Consider the following 20,724-nt stretch of genomic DNA (forward strand, 5'->3'; position numbering starts at 1 on the left):
ATAATAAGTAAATAAAGTCGTTTCAAAAAAACAGCAGCTGTGAAGCCATAATATGTACGAAAATGGGTTTAGGTCATACAGTTTTCCTTCAACGCGGTTATTCTTTTACGACTGGTCGATAGCATTGTTTGTGTAAACATGCAAATCCATCCCATTCTCCGGGTGTGCTCTCATGTCGTCCATTGTCTCCTTTGTTGCTGCACCTTTCGTCTCTGGCAGGAATAATCCAAGTATCGCCGCTTGGATGCAAATCGCGCCAAATATACTGTACGGTAGTGCTACATGGATACGAATCTGGAAAAAAAATATATCCTGTGTTTTGTCGAATAACGGAATTTCCGTAAGCTCCGTTCAAAGTATAGAAATGTGCTTAATATTCCTAAGGTTCACACTCATTTCGTGGATCGATCATTACCAGCATCTGCGTTAAATAGAGTAGGATGTGCTTTTTCTGTCGGAAAATAATACAATGAATCCACGATTTCTGGACGAGTGAGAACCAGGTTTTACAGTGGACGATTCCGGTGATTTCATCAATGGTGCATAATGGTCATGAAAGATGAATATAAAGCATGTCTGGCTAGTATCAGATTAGTGCAGACTCCAATTATCAATATAGATCAATAGAGAACGACTAAGTATTTAAGTATTCATGAGTAGGTGGTCTCGTAATAATACTGAAGTCGGGACTGTAAAATTCGGAAGCTATTAAAATTTCATTTGAGCACTATGTGATGTTATATCATGTTGCGAAAGTTCTCTAAATATCACGATGAAGTATATAGCATTAATTGATTTAATTCAGTTGGTCATTCTAAAAATACCGTTGAAAACTTAAAACAGCGAAATTGGCAGGCATTACAGGCTGTTTCTAGGGTGACTTTTTATTAACCTCGTTAGCATGCAATTTCTTTCGCAACTTCGCAATGGCGCGTGCGCAGTCATTGGAAAGGATATGCGCGTTAAAAGTAAGTTACTTACAAGCCAGATAATGTAGCTGGCGGCAAATGAACCAACTCTAGCTGACCCAGAAGACGTGGACATCGCAGTCGCTCTGTAAATAAAGCACAACACGTAAAAATTGATTACAAAACTAGTAACACACAAAATTTTTGCATAAAAAGCCAAATCCTACCTTTTTTAAAAAAAAATTTATAGTATATAATAATCAGGTGTAACCGGGAAAATGTTTATAGGGTTTATTCCGTTCTACCTTATAACTGTTGGATACAACTCGCTGGTCCATACATAACAGCCGTTGAAAGAAAAGCCAATAAAAAATCTTGCAATGATTGCCGCAGTGACACGACCACCAATATTCGCTGAAAGAGAGTACCGAGTTGACGGATGTATTTGTCGACAAATATAGCCACAAATTTGTTTGCTGAACAAGAGCACTTATGTACGTACTAACCGGGATTCTTATTTGCTGGTATCGAGACTAAAACGGCAGACGCCAGGAAAGTGATTATTAAACCAAATATGATGCACACTTTACGGCCAAATCTACGAAATATTTCAGGATGTTATAAGTACGAGGTGTATGCTGTGGTTAAAGGACTGGATTATGGACGTAACCCTATGATGAAATCAACAGAAAGTTTGAAACAAAAAAAAATTGAATTTTCTAACCTGTTAACGGCCCACATACAAAAAAAATTTGCGGGAGCTGCCACAAGACTAAGCAAGAAAAAGTTTAGATATCTGTTTCCACCAAGATCAACAGAACCATAAGATACACCATACAGTACAAGTGCATGGGTGAACCTGGATAATGGCGAAATGCAAAAATAATAATGTGATAAAATGTGTTATGGAAGGCATAAAAATGCATAAACTGAACTGAAAGTGCATTTAGTAACTTAGATATTTTGCCGGCTAGGGCTTCTTCAGCGAATTATTAATCGATAGTCGTGTGACTCGAAAGATGGCCTCATTAGGGCCAAGGGGGGGGGGTGTTAAAAAGAAAGTTTGAGTGCATGGGAGCCCCCACAATGGTGGGACGGTACAGTAGGTGGGGATTGGAAAATACTGTGCCAAATAGGAAGAGGACTCCGAAGTTTTATTTCTGTCGTGGATGCATAAAGGCATGCTATTAATATGGAACCAACCGGAAAATCAGAAAAACATACCATAAATTCCAGCTAATTAACGTTATTTTTGCCACCTTTCGCGTTGAAAACAGGAGTTTTAAGCTAGCTTGTGGTTTTGAAATAACTGGCTTTACAAATTCATCGTCAGGTAATGTTCTCTTGTTCATTTTAGCGACCTTCAAAAGTTGATTTCTTGCTTCCTTCTCTTTCTGGTTTAACAATAACCATCGTGGTGATTCAGGTATCAGCCTGGGCAAAAAAAGTTACCATGCAATACCAATAATTGTAACGCTAATTAATTTTAATAAAAATATATATATCTTAGTTTGTAACGATCGATTAGACAAAGAGGATTTGTATGCAGGAAAAAATTACACCACGCAAATGATTGGCTTACTATAAAACACCTGTTGGCTGTTGAACAGACAATGTAATACCTATAACCTCTATATACTCTCCAATAACCCCTATATACTCTCCAATAACTGCGATATACTCTCCAATAACCCCTATATATATTCTCCAATAACTGCGATATACTCTCCAATAACTCCAATACACTCTCCAATAACCCCTATATACTCTCCAGTATCAAATGATCGTCTCCGCCGCCTGGCACGAGCGTAAATTGCATATAATTACAGGATAAATCCCTCTTAAAAGGCCTCGATTCGATTCAAAGATTTCTTAAAGTGTTTAATGTTTACAGCTAAAGCACGCGTGTGTGTAAAGTTCAATATAATCTAAACATAATCACTTATCCACAAGATCCGTAAAGAATAAAAATGGATTTCTATTCAGTCAAGAACCCCATGTGACCGCTGATTAGCTAAAATATGAGCGCGAGATCACCTGGTATGTGATGAATGTCGGGGATGTTTGTGTGTTCAGAAAATAGATAATTCGATAACCTTTGCCTGAGTCAGTCATGGACAATAACGTTGTATTCGTGCTTCTTAATCACGTGGTCAAATTCAATAATACATTGCTCAGATACATGTTTAAAACGTACCCGGCCATATTAAATAACATAAAGCATTAACCGCACCCAGGAACTTACCAGACTAGCAACAAAACAGGTGCAGCAAACAAAGCAGTTATGAGTAAGAAAGTTCTCCACGCTGGTGCTAAGAATCCTATCAGAGGTAATATCATTAAACCTAACGCGTAAAACGTGAAATATCCAATGCCGAGCCACGAATGATATTTATCGGTCGTGAACTCCGTCAGTAAAGAGAATGCTGAGGAGTTTATAAAACCTGAAAAAAATAACAAGCCAAATTATAATCAACTGTGTGACAAGGGTGATAGTAACGCGAATGAAAGATTGCAACATTATGAAACGCATAATAATAACATCGAGAATTGTCTCATACAAAAGTCAAAATACAACAAAAAAGTACTTAACCTGAACCCAGTCCAAAGATTAGCCGACAAACGATGAAAACAACGAAATTCTTCGGGAAAACGACAACGATGGCTGCAGTTGTACTGATGATAAAGCCCGCACTGATAATTTTTCTCCTTCCATATTTATCTGATAAACTTCCAGCAAACAATAGACCAACCAGCATTCCAAACCACCACGACGATTGAGCAAAGGACAAAAGTATTGAATCACCACAAACCAGATCATACTGCGAACAGAAATTACGCACAATTCAGTTGCTATTTTAAAATAGGGCATATATACAGTATACTATCCTAATCCTGGCCTGCCTATATACGGCTCTTATTCGTTCATCGCACGGCACACTGGCTGCGGGTGTTTTCATCTAAACAAAATGAAATCTACTGAAAATGTGGCGAGGGTTGTGCAGTACTGGTTCTAAAACATTTTAAACAGGAAAACTGTCGAGTGAGTGGTCTTGTTGATAGCCATGTACTGATGCGGATTCGGTCGCCTTGGTATATAGTGTCAGCCAGGCTATTTTGCCGTGTGTACTCATTAATTTGCAAAAATTGCGTGCATTTTTATTCAGTAGTTCTGCTGGTTCATTGTAAATGAAAAACAGGCTTTTTGCCGAATCGCTAGAGACTGTTGGCAATTGCTCTTCGTGGAACTCATAAATCAACAGGCCCTTGCATCATGCTGCTGCCTTTATTGCATGCATATAGTGTTTTAAAACTTTGTCCAAATTTTGAAATTCATTCATGTGAAATATTTAAATAATGTATATAATTTCTTTGGTTGTATTGTTATGCTATTGGTATTTTCTAATTGAAATTTTAAAAATCATTTATCAACACTATAAGCATAAGTAAAAAAAAAAGAAACTGATTATGTAACCACGTGTTTACCAGGCGCGCATAAAATCTTGCATGTACTTAACAACAATGAAGTTTTTTTTATAGGAAAATTTTTTACACCCTGCGGTTGTTAGTAATTAGATATATGCATGTCAAATATTAGAAAAGGTCAAGAGAATTTATGTTAATGTTACGTTAAAAGCAGGGTCAACTTTAGATATTGCCTCGTTATCAATGTTTTTGAACGCTCCAAAGGTGTTGTGATGAACTAAACCTTGGTAACAAAAAATGTATTTTTTGGATGTCTTGTATGAGGATTATAATGCTGGTCTTTATATTCATTTCTGATTGATTATCATGTCAACGTTAATAGTCTCAAGCTATCAAGATCCCAACATGAGAGCATGCTCGATTCATTCTCGTGTCAACGGTATACGCCTTGTTCAAACCAAAAAAGGCAACATATTTTTACTAAAACGGGGAGGAGTTAATTTCCTCTACGGCAAAAACATTCCATTAGTTCCGAAAACAACAACAGAAGAATCATTCCTGTCAGTAATAATCAAGTAATTGGATTTCTAACATACTTTGCTTAAAAAATTTAAATATAACACTAACTAATTTTTTCTTTCACAGTTGGAAGTTTTGACCTCTGACAAAAGTACATTACAAACAATCAAATGTGAAGTTATCGAGATAGCCCAACATGATCTTAATCTATAATATCTGACAAATTCAAACTGTTGATGTTGCGATACACCAAGAGAATTAAGCAAAAAGATTCCAGAAAACTCAAAGAACGTCATTATCAAAATTTCCCACGAGCCAGAGCGTTAGGCGAGTTTATCTTGTAAATATTTTTCGTTCCCAAGGATCATAAGCTGTGATCTTATAAGGTACGACTTATCTCAATAAACATGTCAAATCAACGCATTTTAAAACGGGCTTAGACTCCATTAACATCTCCTTATCGCTCATGACAAAAGAATGTTGGCTAACACCCCTTGATCTTGAGGATATGAGCATACTGTTGGTGCACGAGCAATGCCTGGGTGGCGCCAGAAAGTCAGTGGGATGCTCAAATCATGAAAAAAAGTGACTGAGTTTATAGAAACTATGTATAATTCTACAACTATAAAGCTACATAAAGTAACTGTTTGCATTCCCTATTTTGGCATTTTTAAATATGACGTGACTGAACACTCAGGGTGCTAGACTTTAGACCATTGATCAGATATTTTTGATATGATACATACCGAATGCGATTTAACGCTGATTATTTTAATTTTCGAAGCCAAGAATTTTTTCCTGCATGTGCAGTGACGTAACGTGGGACCTAAATTTTGTTCGTCGATACATTATTAAAGGGGTTTGGTGTATGACTACGTGGAAATTCCTATATACTCCCGTAAATTCCCGCGCTTCAAGGCTGCTTTCCACTTATGCGTTCTTTATACGCACGTACCCATAGGGAAAATTTCAAATGTTTTTAAATTCTTATTATTTAACATCTACGTCAACTAATGCATAGTAAAATATGCAGAAAACTAAGTTCTTTCGATTTACTTACTTAGTTTTTTCAAAGGTAACATGTATAAGGATTTAGACTTTCACGTGCGTGTACGTGCGTATGAAAAACGCGTAAGTGGGAAACAGCCTTTAAGAGTAAAAACTCTTAAAACTTTGAATATCATATATGTATGTATATATATGAGCACAGCACAGTGAATTTTTAACTACAGTACAATACGAGCAATTGTGTTCTTTTTGCAATTGTGTTCAGTGAAGAAATCGCCTCCGCTGCCTTTCTAGTTACGTCGCAGATTGAAAGACGTTCCTCGACGCCCGTGCATGAGGAGTGAATCAGATGAGTTAAAATTTAAAAACGTGTTATCGCTATGCTGAGTAATTTAATATTTTAACAATATACTTATACAAAGTGCTATATAGCTACATTCTTTGCTTATAATTCCTGATATGAATCCTTAAAGGGGATAACAGAAGAAAAAAAATAGCTGCGTGAAAGCTGCCAAAATTTGGTGAACTTGATCAAACAGAGTCTGGTACGGATAAAATTTGAAAAAGAAGTGTGTGTGATTTATGTAGTAATACAGTTTCTTTGGTATCTTCAAGGCGAATACAAAGTTGCGCGTAACACGCTCATATTTAATAAACAGAACTGGAGCATTTTATAATCGCCTTATTGCTTGGTATTTACTTATCTATGGCCATGCTTAAGGGAAAATCTGAATTTTTTTTCAATGACAGTCGATCGTAAAATTTTGACTTACATAAAAACTGTCTCGTCGATGTAGTGACACAGAGCTCCCGAACATGCATAATGCAGCTTTCTCGCTTCCCCGATAACTGAACTAAACGTTTATGATCATTTTAATACATTTGCTTGCAGTCTTGCACAAGACACTGCCACGGAACCTGATTAACGTTTTTTAGATTTGTGTTGACTTTTTTGCCTTGGACGAAGGATTTAAAACATCATATTCTGACAATCTTAATGGTTACCCGAATTCTGCCTCCCCAAACTACCAGGAAAATTGCAACCACCTCCCCCCCTCTCTCTCTCCTCGTATACATTTACCCACAGGCTGAAATTAGGGATTATTTCCGTCCCCAATCATTTGGATAGACCGCCTTTAAAAACAACACTATTCTTCCCGACCGCGAAGCTGCAGCTGTTGTGTTTTTAAAATTAGGCGGCCATAATCTGGAGAATTGTGAGAGGATGCGTTTGGAGCGCTTATTCACAAGTATATATTTATATGACATTTCATTTCGGTCGAGGGTAGGTCTGTAGGTGTATATTGTGCTGTAGAGGTACTGCTCCATTCTAGTTTATTTTTCTCTTATTTATACAACCCGAAACATGAACCTCGACAAAACCATATGGTTGTGTCCAGGGGTTAAAAAATTAACCCTAACAATACATTTGGAAGTTCCGGGATGATGTGGTTCATACATCAAACAACCCGAAAAAGATAAAAACAATCGGTATATATCTATACACGTGTGTCCCCATGATGCTTTGCGCGCTTACTGTAAGTGTTGCAGGACTTTGCTTTCTTCACATCTTTTTTTGTGTTGGTTTTATTCACGCTTCGTCCAATAACATTAGTGTACCTGATTACATGCGACGATAGTACGTTGCCACGTCAAGACATCTGTGCAATTTATGGACGCCATAGCATGCAACAACATGACTAATCAAAATTCTTATTCACCAATTACTCGCTAAAACAGATCTTTTTAAATTAAACGCTACGCACATATAAAAGGCAACCACATTTACTCTCACAATAACCTGGTGTATAGTCCATGCATGCACGTTTGCTTTGTTTTTAACGGCAGCCGCCCAAAATTCCAGAAATTCCTTTAACATCTGAAACAACTATTGTGAGGTATTGCTAATTTAAGCACCGCAATAGTCATGAAAAAGTAATACATCACGGCTGGCAATTAAAATGTGCAGATAGTTGAGTGGGAAATCTATTGAAATTCGAGTTCATCTGAAGTAGCCATTAAAAATTTTCTCCTCAACACACCTTGGAAGGAGAAATCCTCCCTGAAGTAACGTTCGAAGTAACGTACTGTGGTATGACGTTTTCTAATGATATTACAGATGAAACATTATCGTGTTTAATTAATTGTTTCTGTCAGTAACTGACGTAGTTTAATCACAATTTGCTTAGCAAAGCAACGACCTTCGTGAAAGCTATTTCGTTCCGTGCGAGGAATTGACATGCAGAACTGAGAAGTGAATGAAATGACATCTTGCGTTCATCATATTCGTATTATCTGTCAATTGAGCTATGCTGTAATCAGCATAATAGGAGCGTAACATAGAAGGGGAGGTATGTTAATATCCCGTGGACATACATTCTAAAGGTAGGTAATGAACTATATTAGCATCGAGCGCTCAACGCCTTTAATAAGATAAACTGCAATAATATTATTATAATAATATAATTGATCAACAAAATTATCAAGTTTGGTACATGCGATAGACAAAAATAACAGTTTTTATTTAGCTTCACAAGAAACAATGTGCTGTGCACGAGTCTGGCGTGTGTGCATAAGGTATAAGCGTATATATGACATGTTAGAGCTTTTCAGCATATCGGCAGTAACGAAAGTAATACTTCGTCGCAATTTAGAAATATATGTAAAAAATTTTTAATATACAGCGATTTTAAAAGTTTCTTGGTCAACTTCTCGATCATATTTCTGATTCTCGATCAATTGCTAGATTTCGATTTAAAAAAATTATGCCTGAAGCCCCTCCCCCGCCCTTTTGGCAATAGTGATTCAGCACTATTCCAAGCATACTAGCAATATATGTGCATTAGACTTTTGAGGATTAGACGAAATTTAGCAGGGCAAACTATACTGTGGGCAGACATATGGCTGATTCTTTGCGCCCTCTCTCTATTTTGTAAAAACGTCGTGTAAGACCAATAAAAATGCTCAAAACCGCAACCTAGCGGTCCTAACCTACATATGCGTCGGTCGCGCATGCATGTGGTGTGTCATGACTATAAGGGGCTAGTATGCATGTACGTATGGTTTTATTACTAATGCATAACTAACCACTTTAATAACTATACGATCCATCTTAAATCGACTATCTCACCTCAGTAACAATGGATGTAAAGTCATCTACGAACGTCCAAGCTTCTCTCGGCATTTTACATCTGGCTTTGTAATCATCACTGGTTAACGTTATTGAGTTGTTAAATCTACACACGGTATTATTTTTGTATCCTTCAACACATTTCCAGTCAGGTTCGGCTGCAATAAAGGCCACTATCATGCCATTGAAAGCTGCCACAGTCAAAATGCAATACCCCATCAATGTCAAAATATACCATTGATATTGGCGAAATTCGCCGATCTTTTTAAATGATTCATCGATCGTTATAGCCATTATAAAGCTGAAATATTCCAAGGATGAAAACATTTATATTTGATGTTCAATCTATAAATGCAGCCTGCTAGATATTAGGGAAACCTTTTTAAAAGCAAGGAATGGAATTAATTTAAGTTAATCGCGTTTGGTCCAACTACTGCACAAAATAAAAATTGATGTTACCTTTTTACTTTCCCAGAAGCTTCCAACACTAGTTCAGTTCGCCAGACTGCAGGTGCGTGTATGTCCCTCCACTGAACATGAACTGTGTGTTGGCCAACCTAGTTTGTGATAAGAAGTGTTTATGACGAACTGCGCACAATTGTTTATATGGTGCGATTTTTGCGCGTCTTGTATTACACCATATCTCGTTTTATCAAGTGGCGTGATTGAGTGTTAGTTTTGGAAGCTGTGTTTACTGTCTACACACTAAGCCAGTCCTGGGCCTGGCTTAAGGCTAAAATTTCGCAGTGAAAAGGCGCTTCGTAACTGAGCCCATCACAACAGATTTCCATAAATATTCACCTGCTGACATCAGACTTGCTTCCAGATGATATACAAGAGTCCAGACTAACGCGAACGGTTAAAGCCTGGTTTCCACTTTCCATATGGCGCCGGCGGTTGACGAACTCATTGTCGATGATTACTGATGAATAATGATGGTTATACAGAACGATGCTTTTGAAGATAATTCAGTTCCTCAAAAAAGAGAGTGTAGAATACAATATTCTATGCGTCTTCTCCCATGGTTACCGGCGCTAAATAGGTTGCGGATTTGCATTCATTCAAATATAAAACAGGCTTTCCATTATTCGTGTATCAGGATGAATCTCGATATTCTAGAGATTCAATTCGCCGCAAATATCGCAATCTGCTTTAAAGTCGAGGAAATGCAATATTCGGGTAGAAACAAACTCGAGCATTTCGGACAGTAGGAAGAAATTATGGTGAATAAGTATCTAAATCGTGTAATCATTACTGCCAGCTGTGATCTATTACCCGACCGCAAGTTTGCCTAAATCCGGTCGACTAGCCACTACGGATATTGGTCTTTATTTCGCGACGACGCCACATTTAAATAAGGAGCTGGACTGCTGGAGTTTTAGTGGGAGCGCTGTGACATCCCCATACAACTGCCAGTTATTCGTAGGCATATTGTGAAACGTGGACTGTGTGGATTTGTGGAACCCGGACTTTATAAAATGAAAAATTCGGAGCCAAATAACATTACCTGAAAAAGCGCAAAATAAAGACAATGCATGCTGCCGGCGATTCTCTTCTTCTTTTGCGTTTGACGTTCTCATCTTCTTGTTGTAGCGAACTGCGAAGCCTGCGTTTACATCATCGTTATAAAAAAACGGTAAAAATGGCGATCGATGGACTCTTCTTAAAGAAGAAGAGCACATGGTAAAAATACTTATTTAAGGAATTTCTGTTACCAGTTGACCTTTCCAAAATAGCGATGCCTGGTGGTACATCAAGCGTATGGTACGTCACCGTCGGTTAGTATATGGCGTCAGAGAAAATTTTTTATAGATATATAGATATTGACCCAACAATGTTATAGTAACTCGCGGCGTTGCTATTTTTATCGTCTTTTCTACTATAGAAGATTATATTTGATAGAAAAAGCCTAGTATTATAAGGTGTAGATTTTACAAGCACAGGTTTGTACGAACCTACAATTTTAGTGGAGATCCGAATCAGACCACACGACCGTCACGACGAGTGGTCGGAGCTGCAAGAATTTTTGAAATTTAATCCTTCGCGGGAAACCTAATTCTAGACTGCAATAATTTATACGGAGCGGTCTATTAGGCCAAAAATTGCTCGTTTTGCGAAACCAATGAAAGCACAGCGTTGCTCTAGATCCTCGTCTATGAGCATTTCAGAGCCATTTTCTTGAAAATTTTCAACGCAGACGAGTGTGTTATAACTAAAAACTATTTTTAATTTAAGGGGGTACACCACAAAAAGGTCATTCGCATATTTATAAAATGGAAAATATGGAAATGTCTTAATATACTTAATGAGTCTAGTTCATAGCACAGATCTGCATCCGTGAGTGTGCCTGGTAGAAGAGAGCGAGAATTTTTGCCGCAATATACCCAAATTAACTTCGGTACCATTGCGCAAAAAATTATTTCATTTCGGACGTGTATCTAAACTCCAAACGACTGCTGAAACGAACTTAGCACGGGAATGTCTGTGCTGTGAACTAGAGTCAGAACAATCATACATTTCTACTTCAACACATTTCAATATTTCTAATTTTATAAAATATGCCATACGCAAGGACCGTTAGAAATTCATCTATTGCACATTTTCTGATGTTTTGAAGTCAGGAGTATGTCATCCACAAGTTTCATCATAAGTTACCCGAAAATGTGTTTTTTCATGGCATTAATCCACAATTAGCATTTTGATCCATTATCCATTGCATGAAGTAGCGCACGCATCAAAATGCTAATTGTGCATGGAATAATGCCATGAAAAAACACATTTTCGGGTAACCTATGGTTTCATTATTCAAGCCAAAAGTTCGGCACAAAAGCTATAACAGCTATATTTTACTTCCATGCAGGCTAGAGTGCCGCTTCGTTTTCATAAGCATTGTTATTGACGCATGGAACTCTCGTGTCATTCATTGTTTCCATGTCATTCATTGTTTCCTTTGTTGGAGTTCCCTTGGTTTCTGGTAGGAATAAACCAAGCAATGCTGCTTGAAGACAAATTATTCCCATGATGCTGTATGGCAGAGCGGCGTGAATACGAATCTGAGAACGATAACGATATAGCTACGTATTCACAGATAACGTATGAAATGAAGGCAAATATACATTCGTTTTTTTATCATACTTTTGAGTTTTCTCAATTGCACATTGTAATACCATGAAACATTTTCAGAAGAAAGAAAAAATCAAGGTGAGATACTTACAAGCCATGCGATGTAAGTAGAAAAAAATGCACCAATGCTTCCGACAGACGAAGCCGTGGAGAGTGCAGTTGACCTGCATAACAAACTGGATTAATCACTTCGAACAGAGGCTTAAAAAATTTGTAGCAAGTAGTTCATTTGTTTAAATGTATCAGCAACATTCAAATAAAGACCTCTCAGTTTCCGTTCTTAGTAATTAATGACTACGCAACTTGTACTATTAAGCCCAACCTACATGCATGTATATTATAAGTTTGCCTGTAATTTATGACACTTCCCACCATTAAAAAGCGTAAATCCTATAAACCGCCAGACCATTTACGTCTCCTCCCGAGATTGCGCCAAAATTTGTATCACAACTGTGACACCTGGTGACTATAAATTAGAGTAATACCTTATAACAGTTGGATACAGCTCAACACACCACAAATAAATGCCAGAGAAGGAAATATTAATAAAAAACTTCGCAGTGATAGCTGCTGTGACACGACCAACAATACTTCCTGCAAAACATATGTATACGTGTACTAGAATTCGTTTCTTTCACAATATCTCTGGCTTCTAGACTTGCGCTAAATCAGGGACCGCATTGCAGAGCACTTTTGGGACGAAACAAGTTCTTCCTAGAAGAATTAAGGGGATCAGGGAAACCCCTAAAGAAAAATTCGAAACCTATCTGCTCCGCAATGGCACAATATGACGTTGCCCAATATTGAAAATAAACGGGCTATACATGCTTACCAGAACTTTGATTTACAGGGATAGACACTGAGATTGCGGATGCAATGAATGCCAGAACCATTGTTACGAGGACACATTTTTTACGTCCAAATCTAAAGTGACAATTTATGACGCTCTTTATTATTTGCAAATTGGCTGAAGAAAATTCATTACTAGCTTCAAGATTAAAAGCATAGGAATACGGGATTTCGAGAATCAAGAAGTTCGGGCAACGTTCAGCCGAGAATTCGGGAAAACGAGTTACATAGCCAGAATTTTTGAAACCAAATTTTGTAATATATATCACATATGTGTATTCTATTTTGTTGCACTTTCTTGAAAGCACATCCAGCGCTTTGCCACGGAATCAGTTTTCTTGCCAAAGGTCACTACATTCTTTCTGGTAATCGTTGTTAAACCAAAGAAAATGAAGATTATTGTTACAAATCCGGTTAAATTAAAAATACGGGTACATTGTATAATAATTAACAAATTCGGGCGATTTTTTTGCCCCCCCCCCCAAACGAAGTTGCGCCCGTACGCCTATGATTAAAAGTGCATTTAAGTTCTCAAAACAGTCCTAGCTACATAATATTAATAATTTTGTCATTCTTATGTTACAGTCAGTCACTTATTTTTACTAAGTTTTCTACTGATTTAGAAATTAGAATTAAACTCTATTTTCTACTTACCTATCAGCGGACCAAAGAAAAATAAAATTTGATGGTATTTCGATAACACTGACCAGGAAAAAATTAAGATATCTGTTCCCACCAAGATCAACAGAATTATAAAATACACCATAATACACAAGAGCGTTGGCAAACCTGTGTGTAATAAAAAATTAGTTACGATTAGCAATATATCCGCTATTATAACAAACTATAGCTTCATTTTCACATAACTATAAAAAATTGTGTGAAGGAAGTGGTCTAGTGGAAGAACTAATGGCCCTGTTACACGGTGCAATTTTTCTTGCAACTTGCAATGCAATTCTACTTTTTAGAGATGTAAATTAGTGAAGAGTGAATTCGGTTGTTGCCAAATAACCCCAAATTTACATCTCTCAAAAGAAGAATTGCATTGCAAATTGCAAGAATTACACCGTGTAACATGGCCGCAACCATACCATATAAATAGACATACACTATATTCCAAAAAATTAATGTTTTTTTAGAGGTTTTTGAGCTGCTAAAAAGTTGCCTGAAACTCATTCGTGTTTCAGTTGTTAAAGGTTTTTCCAAAACAACGTCTGGTAGTTGTCGTTTATTCATCCTCGCCATTTTAGCAAGAACTTTTTTGGCCTCTTCTTCTTTACCATTTAGTAACAACCATCGAGGAGATTCTGGTACTAACCTAACAAAAAAATTCAATACAATTCCTTTTTTGTGGTGTCCATTAGAGGGCGGGGTTTTGCTATGAATTTATTTAACTAATATATTGTTTCAGATAAGAGTTCATATTAAATTTCATTAGCTTGCATGTAACATTATTGTGAAAAAGCCATCTTATTCCTAGCAAGTACAGAATAAACGCGCAATTAACTTTAGCATCTTCGTTGCTGTGCTTCTAAAAATTATTTCATGCATCATGATTTCGTTACTTACCAAGACAAAAACAGTGCGGGGATTGCAAAAATAGCTGTGACAAGCAGGAACATTCTCCATTCTGGGACTAAGAACCCAATCAGGGGCAGTATTGATATTCCCACTCCCCAAAACACGTAGGAACCAGCTCCCATCCACGAACGATATCTCTCAGTTGTAAACTCGACAAGCAAGGGGAAAAAAGTGCAATTAACAAACCCTGTGAAATATAGGATAAAGACTATCGAATTTGCGTATAATGCATGTGCCGGTGTAAAATAAGTTCAAAAACTCTCATACTGCCTATACAAGAAGACCCCTTAGTGTTCAGTTAACGCACGGGATATCGTCAGGAGTATCACAGACTCGCAGTTTGAACCATTTACTCCAATCAGTGCTTGTACTCACCTAAACCTATGCCAATGAAAACTCGGCAAACTATGAAGACCAAAAATGCGTTTGGAAAGATCATAATCCAAGTGGTAACAACCACAAGAGCACAACCACCATACCAAACTAATCTTCTGCCGAATTTATCTGATAGAAAACCACCAATCAAAAAGGAGACCAACATTCCAATCCAGAAACACGATTGAGCGATGGATAAAAGAATGGAATCATCACAAACTAAGTCGTACTGTAGCAAAGTTAAATGATTTGAAGCTTTAAATTTTCAATAAGCTTTAAACAAACTTTGGGATACATGACAAACTTATCTTTGTATAAATACCCATGGAACAAGAAAGATGATTCACAACAGAAAATCTACTTGCTCCAAAGGCAATTATCTGTCTATCAATTATCTCGCTTCAAGTATTTTGTCAACCACGTTGGCTATCCGATATCACATATTACCTACGGAGGCGCCGGAAGCAGTTTAGGGAGGCGGGGGCAGAGTTTAAGAAAAGGGCACATTCATTTACCTTCAACCACACGAAGAGGAAACTCAAATTTACAAGTACATGCGAACTTGCAAATCCACAGGAGAACGCATTGTCAATAATGTTACCAGTTAGTCTTTATGCGAAAAGTGGGCATCATGATTAAATGTTAAATTTATGATACTTTTATATGGTAGCAAAGGGCACAGGGCTGCCCCCGTTCGCCCCCATGAGCAAAAGGAAGGGGGGGCAGCTTCCCCGCTGCCACCGTGTTTCCGGCGCCCCTGATTACCTAGACTTGTCCTAGATCTGGTCCAGGCCAGATCTAGATCTCTAGTGTAAACGCAGCTTAAATCGATTTTCTCACCTCAGTAACAGCGGATGTGAAGTCATCTACAAACGTCCAAGCTTCTCTCGGCATTTTACATCTGGCTTCGTAATCATCACTGGTTAACGTTATTGTGTTGTTGAATCCACACACGGTATTATTCTTATAACCTTCAACACATTTCCAGTCAGGTTCGGCAGTGATAAACGACACTATCATGGAAGCAAAGGCAATAATCGAGAACATTGTATATCCTATCAGGCCCAAAATGTACCATTGATACTGGCGAAATTCGCCTATCTTCTTAATGACATCATCAATTGTATGAGCCATTGCGGCCTAAAATTGAGGGTATTGTTGATTAATCTATATTTTAATAGCCAGGACCACGATAATTGGGGGTGCATATAATCATGCATACAGAGTGTATCAAAAAAAGGAAACCACGTAATATTATATATTCACTTTGTGAGCTAGAATGTGGATTGGTGCCTGATAACAATATGAATATCAAGTGTTGCCTTTTTTGATACGCCTTGTATATTATAGTTCTGGCAGACGGATTTTCTTTGTACGTATATACGCGTTTTTAAAAGGAATTTGTTTTAAAAGAAAATGGAAAAGACTGAAGAAAAGGAGCGTATGAGCGAGACAATAGAATTACATTTTATTCTATGATTCCAAGTTATTTTGATTCCCACAAATTTTTTCCGTCACCAAGTTGGTGAAAAATGAGAGCCAGGCTTTATGGTAGGATATCACCTTACAGACCAAATGATGCACCAGTGACGCAACCGTACATCACGCGGCAGAAAGTTCGACATTCGACACGACCAAACAAATCTAGACAACCAAGCCGAAATTATGACCCGAGTTATTTATGACCTCCTTTCTATCGACCAGAGGTAATTACCGTTCATTGATCAAACGCACACCTTTATATTACACTCAGACCGTAGCTAGACCGCCTTAGAGGTGGGGTCGCATATATTCATGTTTACATACTGTAGGAACAATAGGGTTTTTATAAGACAGGTTTATACTTGACCTAAGAATTTAGAATTCCCTTTGTCCGGGTTCACTAGTGCGCAAAATTCTTTTTATATCAGAAAATGATACAATATATAGATCCGACAAAGACGGAAAAAAGCAAAACAATGAAACGCAATGGTCTGTGCGATACAAGCATCGACATCAGTATACGTAAAAACATAAGCACAAGACTTCAAGCATAAGACGAGACAAAGCAAGACAAGACAAGACAAGACAAGACAAAAGAAATTTAAGAAAGAAATAAATTTTTATTTCCTGCTTTGTCTTTTTTACAATACTTATATTTAAATCAGAATGCTCTATCTCTTACGCTTATATTATGCTACTGTAAAAACCAGGCCAAACGCAACAAGCAATGGCCAATGGGTACGGACTTTAATATTACGTTCCTGTTTCAAACGTACATGAGAAGCACGACGTTTGAAACAGGCCTTATTCTGTTGCAAGAGCAAAAAGAAGAACACAGCAACACAGCTGACTACGCAACGGCGACGTTACTTGTGGAGAATTCAGTGTTCAGACTGCAAAGGTCTGAAACATACGATACAAAAGCAAGGAATATATCACGAGGAATATATCCGATTATGATATGAATAGTAAAATACAGGAAATAAATGTTTCTTACTTTCACGTAACTCGATATGAATCAGATCCGTGGTCGCGGAAATTCCTTAATTCCTAATTTTTTACGAGAAATCGTGTCCTGAATTCACATAAAGCGACAGACCTTTACCTTAGAGAAGCAATAGAAGCAAACCAAGGTGAGATTTCATATGCCAGTGGAAAATTTAATGAGATTGACCCTCTTGATTATGTCACATCATCTGATGATGAGGACAATTATCCATTTGCCAGACTTTTATGGCTGGTTTCCATTCAGGAAAATTCTCCTTTGGATCGGACAGGACAGGAAGGTTTCCTTTGTATAAACGCCGCCTGACAAAGGAAATTTTCCTGTCCGTTCCAATCCAAAGGAGATTTTTTCTGAGTGGAAACTAGCCTTTAGGGCTATCTATATTTGACTAGATAAATTCAGTTAAATATGCACCGGTTAAATTTGGTTCTATTCTGGTGGTATTGTAAATCTGGATGACTCTTGCACGAATAAAGTTTTATCATGGGAGGTCATCTGTGATTATAGTTTTGTAGGTCATATCTTAAGCTGCAAAATGATAGACCCCAACAAATGTATATTTAATTAAAAGATTCAAAAATAGGTGTAATAAAAATACTAGTTGCAATAGTTTTAAAAAGTATCCTCGTGCAGACATTCAGGGTTGGTACGTACCTATATGAACAAGCTTTGCTATTGGTGGATGATAACAATAAAACACAATGAACTATGCAAATTGATTTCTAAAAGAGCGAATCATAAACACTGTTCACTATTGTTACAAAAAGCCAATCACGAAACTCGTTCATATTAGGTAGATACTTCCTGGACTTTCAAGATTCAGAAGGTTTGATTTCTGATGTCATTCGTTTCGGCCCAAGAGAAGAATTAATCATATTGTGTAAACTAATTAGATTGTCCAATCAGAAGCATTATTGAGCTGTCAAGCCCGTGTACTTAGCCAATAGCACGGCTTTATTTTCCAACGTACACGAGGAGAGGGTAATATGATTTAACTTTGAGGCATCATTCCGATTCATTCGGGTACTGGTTTTCGAAGCATAAAGAGAAGTAACTTTTGCGCCAACAATTTCGGCTAAAATAGCAATCAATCTTATTTGAATCACGTCTTATAGAAGTTTAGTATCTCGGCATGCCACCCTGTCGTTGGCGTAAGAACAGGTAATATGCCTTTCTCTTTACGATTATCTGCTCGCTTTATCGAGAGATTTGGGCGAATGTTTACGCTACATGGTCTGTGTTCGCCTTGAAAATTTTCGTGTAACATTGTCTTATTTAACGTTGTTTTTTATTATTTCATGCAGTATTGTGAAAGTCACCCTAACGCAAAGCTAGATGATAAAATTTGTGAACAAGGGATTGATGAATGGCTCAAGATAACTCGCCTTCGCAGAGAGAGCATGACTAGCTTTTTCTCGAAACTTATTGGGAAAATGATGAAGGTAATAATACGCTAAACCTTATGGTGAATTTTTGGAAGTTTGCATTGATGTCGCGAAATCTAGCCGCATCAATTTTAGCTGCATCTTGATCCTGGCCGCTGATCATCGCTTCAATTATATTTCAAGAAAATGATATTTTCGAAATGAGCTCCGAAGGATCTTAGAAGAAACTAACTTTGTCTTTTATTCTTTTCAGGGAGAGTTTGAGAGCTATTAAAACCAAACGAAAGAAGCAAATGTACATCAGTGCATGCACTGACACATAAATTGTATGCCATGAGCAAGAAATTCGCCACGTAAATTTACGATGTCGACAGCATGAAATTGTTGTCGGAGATGGCTCGCCCTGGAGAGAGCAAGTCCAAAGCTACTCTTCAATCTGCATTTGCTGCTGAAATGAACAGGTAAATTATGTTTATTTTGTGTCTATTTGAATCACCAGACGATGCGAGAACGGTTAAAACGCTTGTCAGGCTACGCCTACGTGCTCTTTTGGCTGAATAATCGCCTGTTTTCTCCTAATATATATCTTAGCTTGTTTTATCTAAGACAGCTTATTGAAATCACTGTCTGTAACAAGCATTAACTTTGTTTTATTTCAGGTAGAGATTTTAGCGAGGGGAAGCGATTTAAAACGACGAATAAACCTGTTCAAATTAAAATGTAAGTATAAAGAAATAGAGCGCGGATATTGTAGTGCATGTAGTCGAGCAAACAATAGGGAGCTTACGATTTAGGACGGAACGACGATGACTGACAATGCAATGAATACAAATATTCACACCAAGAGAAGGAGCAATTGAAATCCCGCAGCCTCAGGGGGTTTTATAGACGTCGTTTATGCGTACACAGCAACAAAGGCATGCATAATCGCAAATTTCGTTTGCAAAGCCAATGCATGCATATACATGGAGAGTAATATCTAACGTTGTCCTCACTATAAAATCAAACTTTTATCGTTAAACTTTACCGAGTGCATAGTATAAAGGCTTAGCACGTATATCACCAATTTTATTTCTAATGCTGTTTCTATAAGAGCAGTTTGCTTTGACGATATGCCTTGGCTCTAAAACGCTCAAAAATAGGGTACCTATATGATGTTCAACCGCGTAATTCAGCTTCCTGCGTCATACTATATACAACTTTATTCTTCAATTTTCCCAAATACATTTACAAATATAGTTTCTTATTTATATCTTTATTCTATTTCAGGTTGATGAAATATAAATCACCCGCCTCCGTGGAGCTTATACAATCGACGAGCAAAAACGACGCCAAAACGACACCAAACGACACAATTCGATTCACTGTCGAACAGCAGCGAATGTCGGCGATGTCCCCCGACATCGTTAAAGGTTAGAGTAGCCTGGTGGTAAAAAAATGTGCATGCTAGGGTTAGGATGTGATTTCGCACGAAAAATGGTCCACGAACAATTTTTCTGCAAAGCAGAAACTCGTTGTTCGTCGAATTATATAAGGGTCCCGATGTTTTTTAAACCATAATGCTATTCAGATGCATGCTTATAGGTTCTGGCCACCAGGAACATAGCTAATGCATGATGCATGTATAAATAAATTTGCATGTAGGTAAATAGATATTTTAACAATTCGGTTATAGGATTCGGCTTTGCGCTTAAGGGCTGCTCGCTGCGCTTAAAGGGCTTATTAGGTTGATAAGTTTCATGTTCAAACTAAGGGGTTATAGCTATATGATTGCAACTTCTAAACATGAATTTTCATATACGAAATGGCTTAAAATCCATAAACACGAACATAAATTACAGCCTCAAATGGCAAACATAATCCCATAGGCAAGATCTTACTCTGTTCCATCTCTCAGAACGTTATTAGGTAATTTGCAGCTCCGAATATAGA

At 37.5% G+C, this 20,724-nt stretch overlaps 2 protein-coding genes across 5 annotated transcripts; both read right to left on the reverse strand.

Annotated features, from left to right (window-relative positions):
- Positions 1–77: 77 nt before the first annotated feature.
- Positions 78–10,183, reverse strand: LOC114524418 (solute carrier family 22 member 15-like). Of its 2 annotated transcripts, XM_028545486.1 has the most exons (11): positions 9,793–10,183; positions 9,451–9,548; positions 8,992–9,292; positions 3,502–3,730; positions 3,154–3,352; positions 2,133–2,342; positions 1,633–1,767; positions 1,415–1,506; positions 1,214–1,322; positions 982–1,054; positions 78–294 (listed from the first exon to the last, which is right to left on the reverse strand). In XM_028545486.1, exons 3-11 carry the CDS (start codon positions 9,283–9,285, stop codon positions 106–108), a joined length of 1,530 nt encoding a protein of 509 aa, XP_028401287.1. In that variant the 5' UTR covers positions 9,286–9,292; positions 9,451–9,548; positions 9,793–10,183; the 3' UTR covers positions 78–105. The 2 variants fall into 2 exon arrangements, with proteins under 2 accessions (XP_028401287.1, XP_028401286.1); XM_028545485.1 differs by having other exon boundaries at positions 9,451–9,801.
- Positions 10,184–11,357: 1,174 nt separating this feature from the next.
- On the reverse strand, positions 11,358–17,589 carry LOC114524416 (organic cation transporter protein-like). Of its 3 annotated transcripts, none has more exons than XM_028545483.1 (10): positions 17,507–17,589; positions 15,760–16,059; positions 14,920–15,148; positions 14,533–14,731; positions 14,072–14,281; positions 13,618–13,752; positions 12,947–13,038; positions 12,600–12,708; positions 12,206–12,278; positions 11,358–12,044 (listed from the first exon to the last, which is right to left on the reverse strand). In XM_028545483.1, the coding sequence occupies exons 2-10, from the start codon at positions 16,051–16,053 to the stop codon at positions 11,853–11,855; spliced, it is 1,533 nt and encodes a 510-aa protein (XP_028401284.1). In that variant the 5' UTR covers positions 16,054–16,059; positions 17,507–17,589; the 3' UTR covers positions 11,358–11,852. The 3 variants fall into 3 exon arrangements, with proteins under 3 accessions (XP_028401284.1, XP_028401283.1, XP_028401285.1); XM_028545482.1 differs by having other exon boundaries at positions 17,399–17,586; XM_028545484.1 differs by lacking the exon at positions 17,507–17,589 and adding an exon at positions 16,385–16,548.
- Positions 17,590–20,724: the final 3,135 nt, after the last annotated feature.

Source organism: Dendronephthya gigantea, unplaced genomic scaffold, assembly GCF_004324835.1.
Source record: "Dendronephthya gigantea isolate DGI-Jeju-01 unplaced genomic scaffold, DenGig_1.0 000031F, whole genome shotgun sequence".
Lineage (NCBI taxonomy): Eukaryota > Metazoa > Cnidaria > Anthozoa > Malacalcyonacea > Nephtheidae > Dendronephthya > Dendronephthya gigantea.

Coding starts and splice junctions, on each gene's coding strand:
- LOC114524418 (XM_028545486.1), bottom strand. CDS start 9,285: ATGGCTATAACGATCGATGAATCATTTAAAAAGATCGGCGAATTTCGC. Junction 2,343..3,153: donor CCTGTTTTGTTGCTAGTCTG/GTAAGTTCCTGG, acceptor TTTTTTGCCCAG/GCTGATACCTGAATCACCAC. Junction 1,507..1,632: donor TGTATGTGGGCCGTTAACAG/GTTAGAAAATTC, acceptor AATATTTCGTAG/ATTTGGCCGTAAAGTGTGCA.
- LOC114524416 (XM_028545483.1), bottom strand. CDS start 16,053: ATGGCTCATACAATTGATGATGTCATTAAGAAGATAGGCGAATTTCGC. Junction 14,732..14,919: donor TTTCATTGGCATAGGTTTAG/GTGAGTACAAGC, acceptor TATATTTCACAG/GGTTTGTTAATTGCACTTTT. Junction 13,753..14,071: donor TTAATTTTTTGGAATATAGT/GTATGTCTATTT, acceptor TATTACACACAG/GTTTGCCAACGCTCTTGTGT.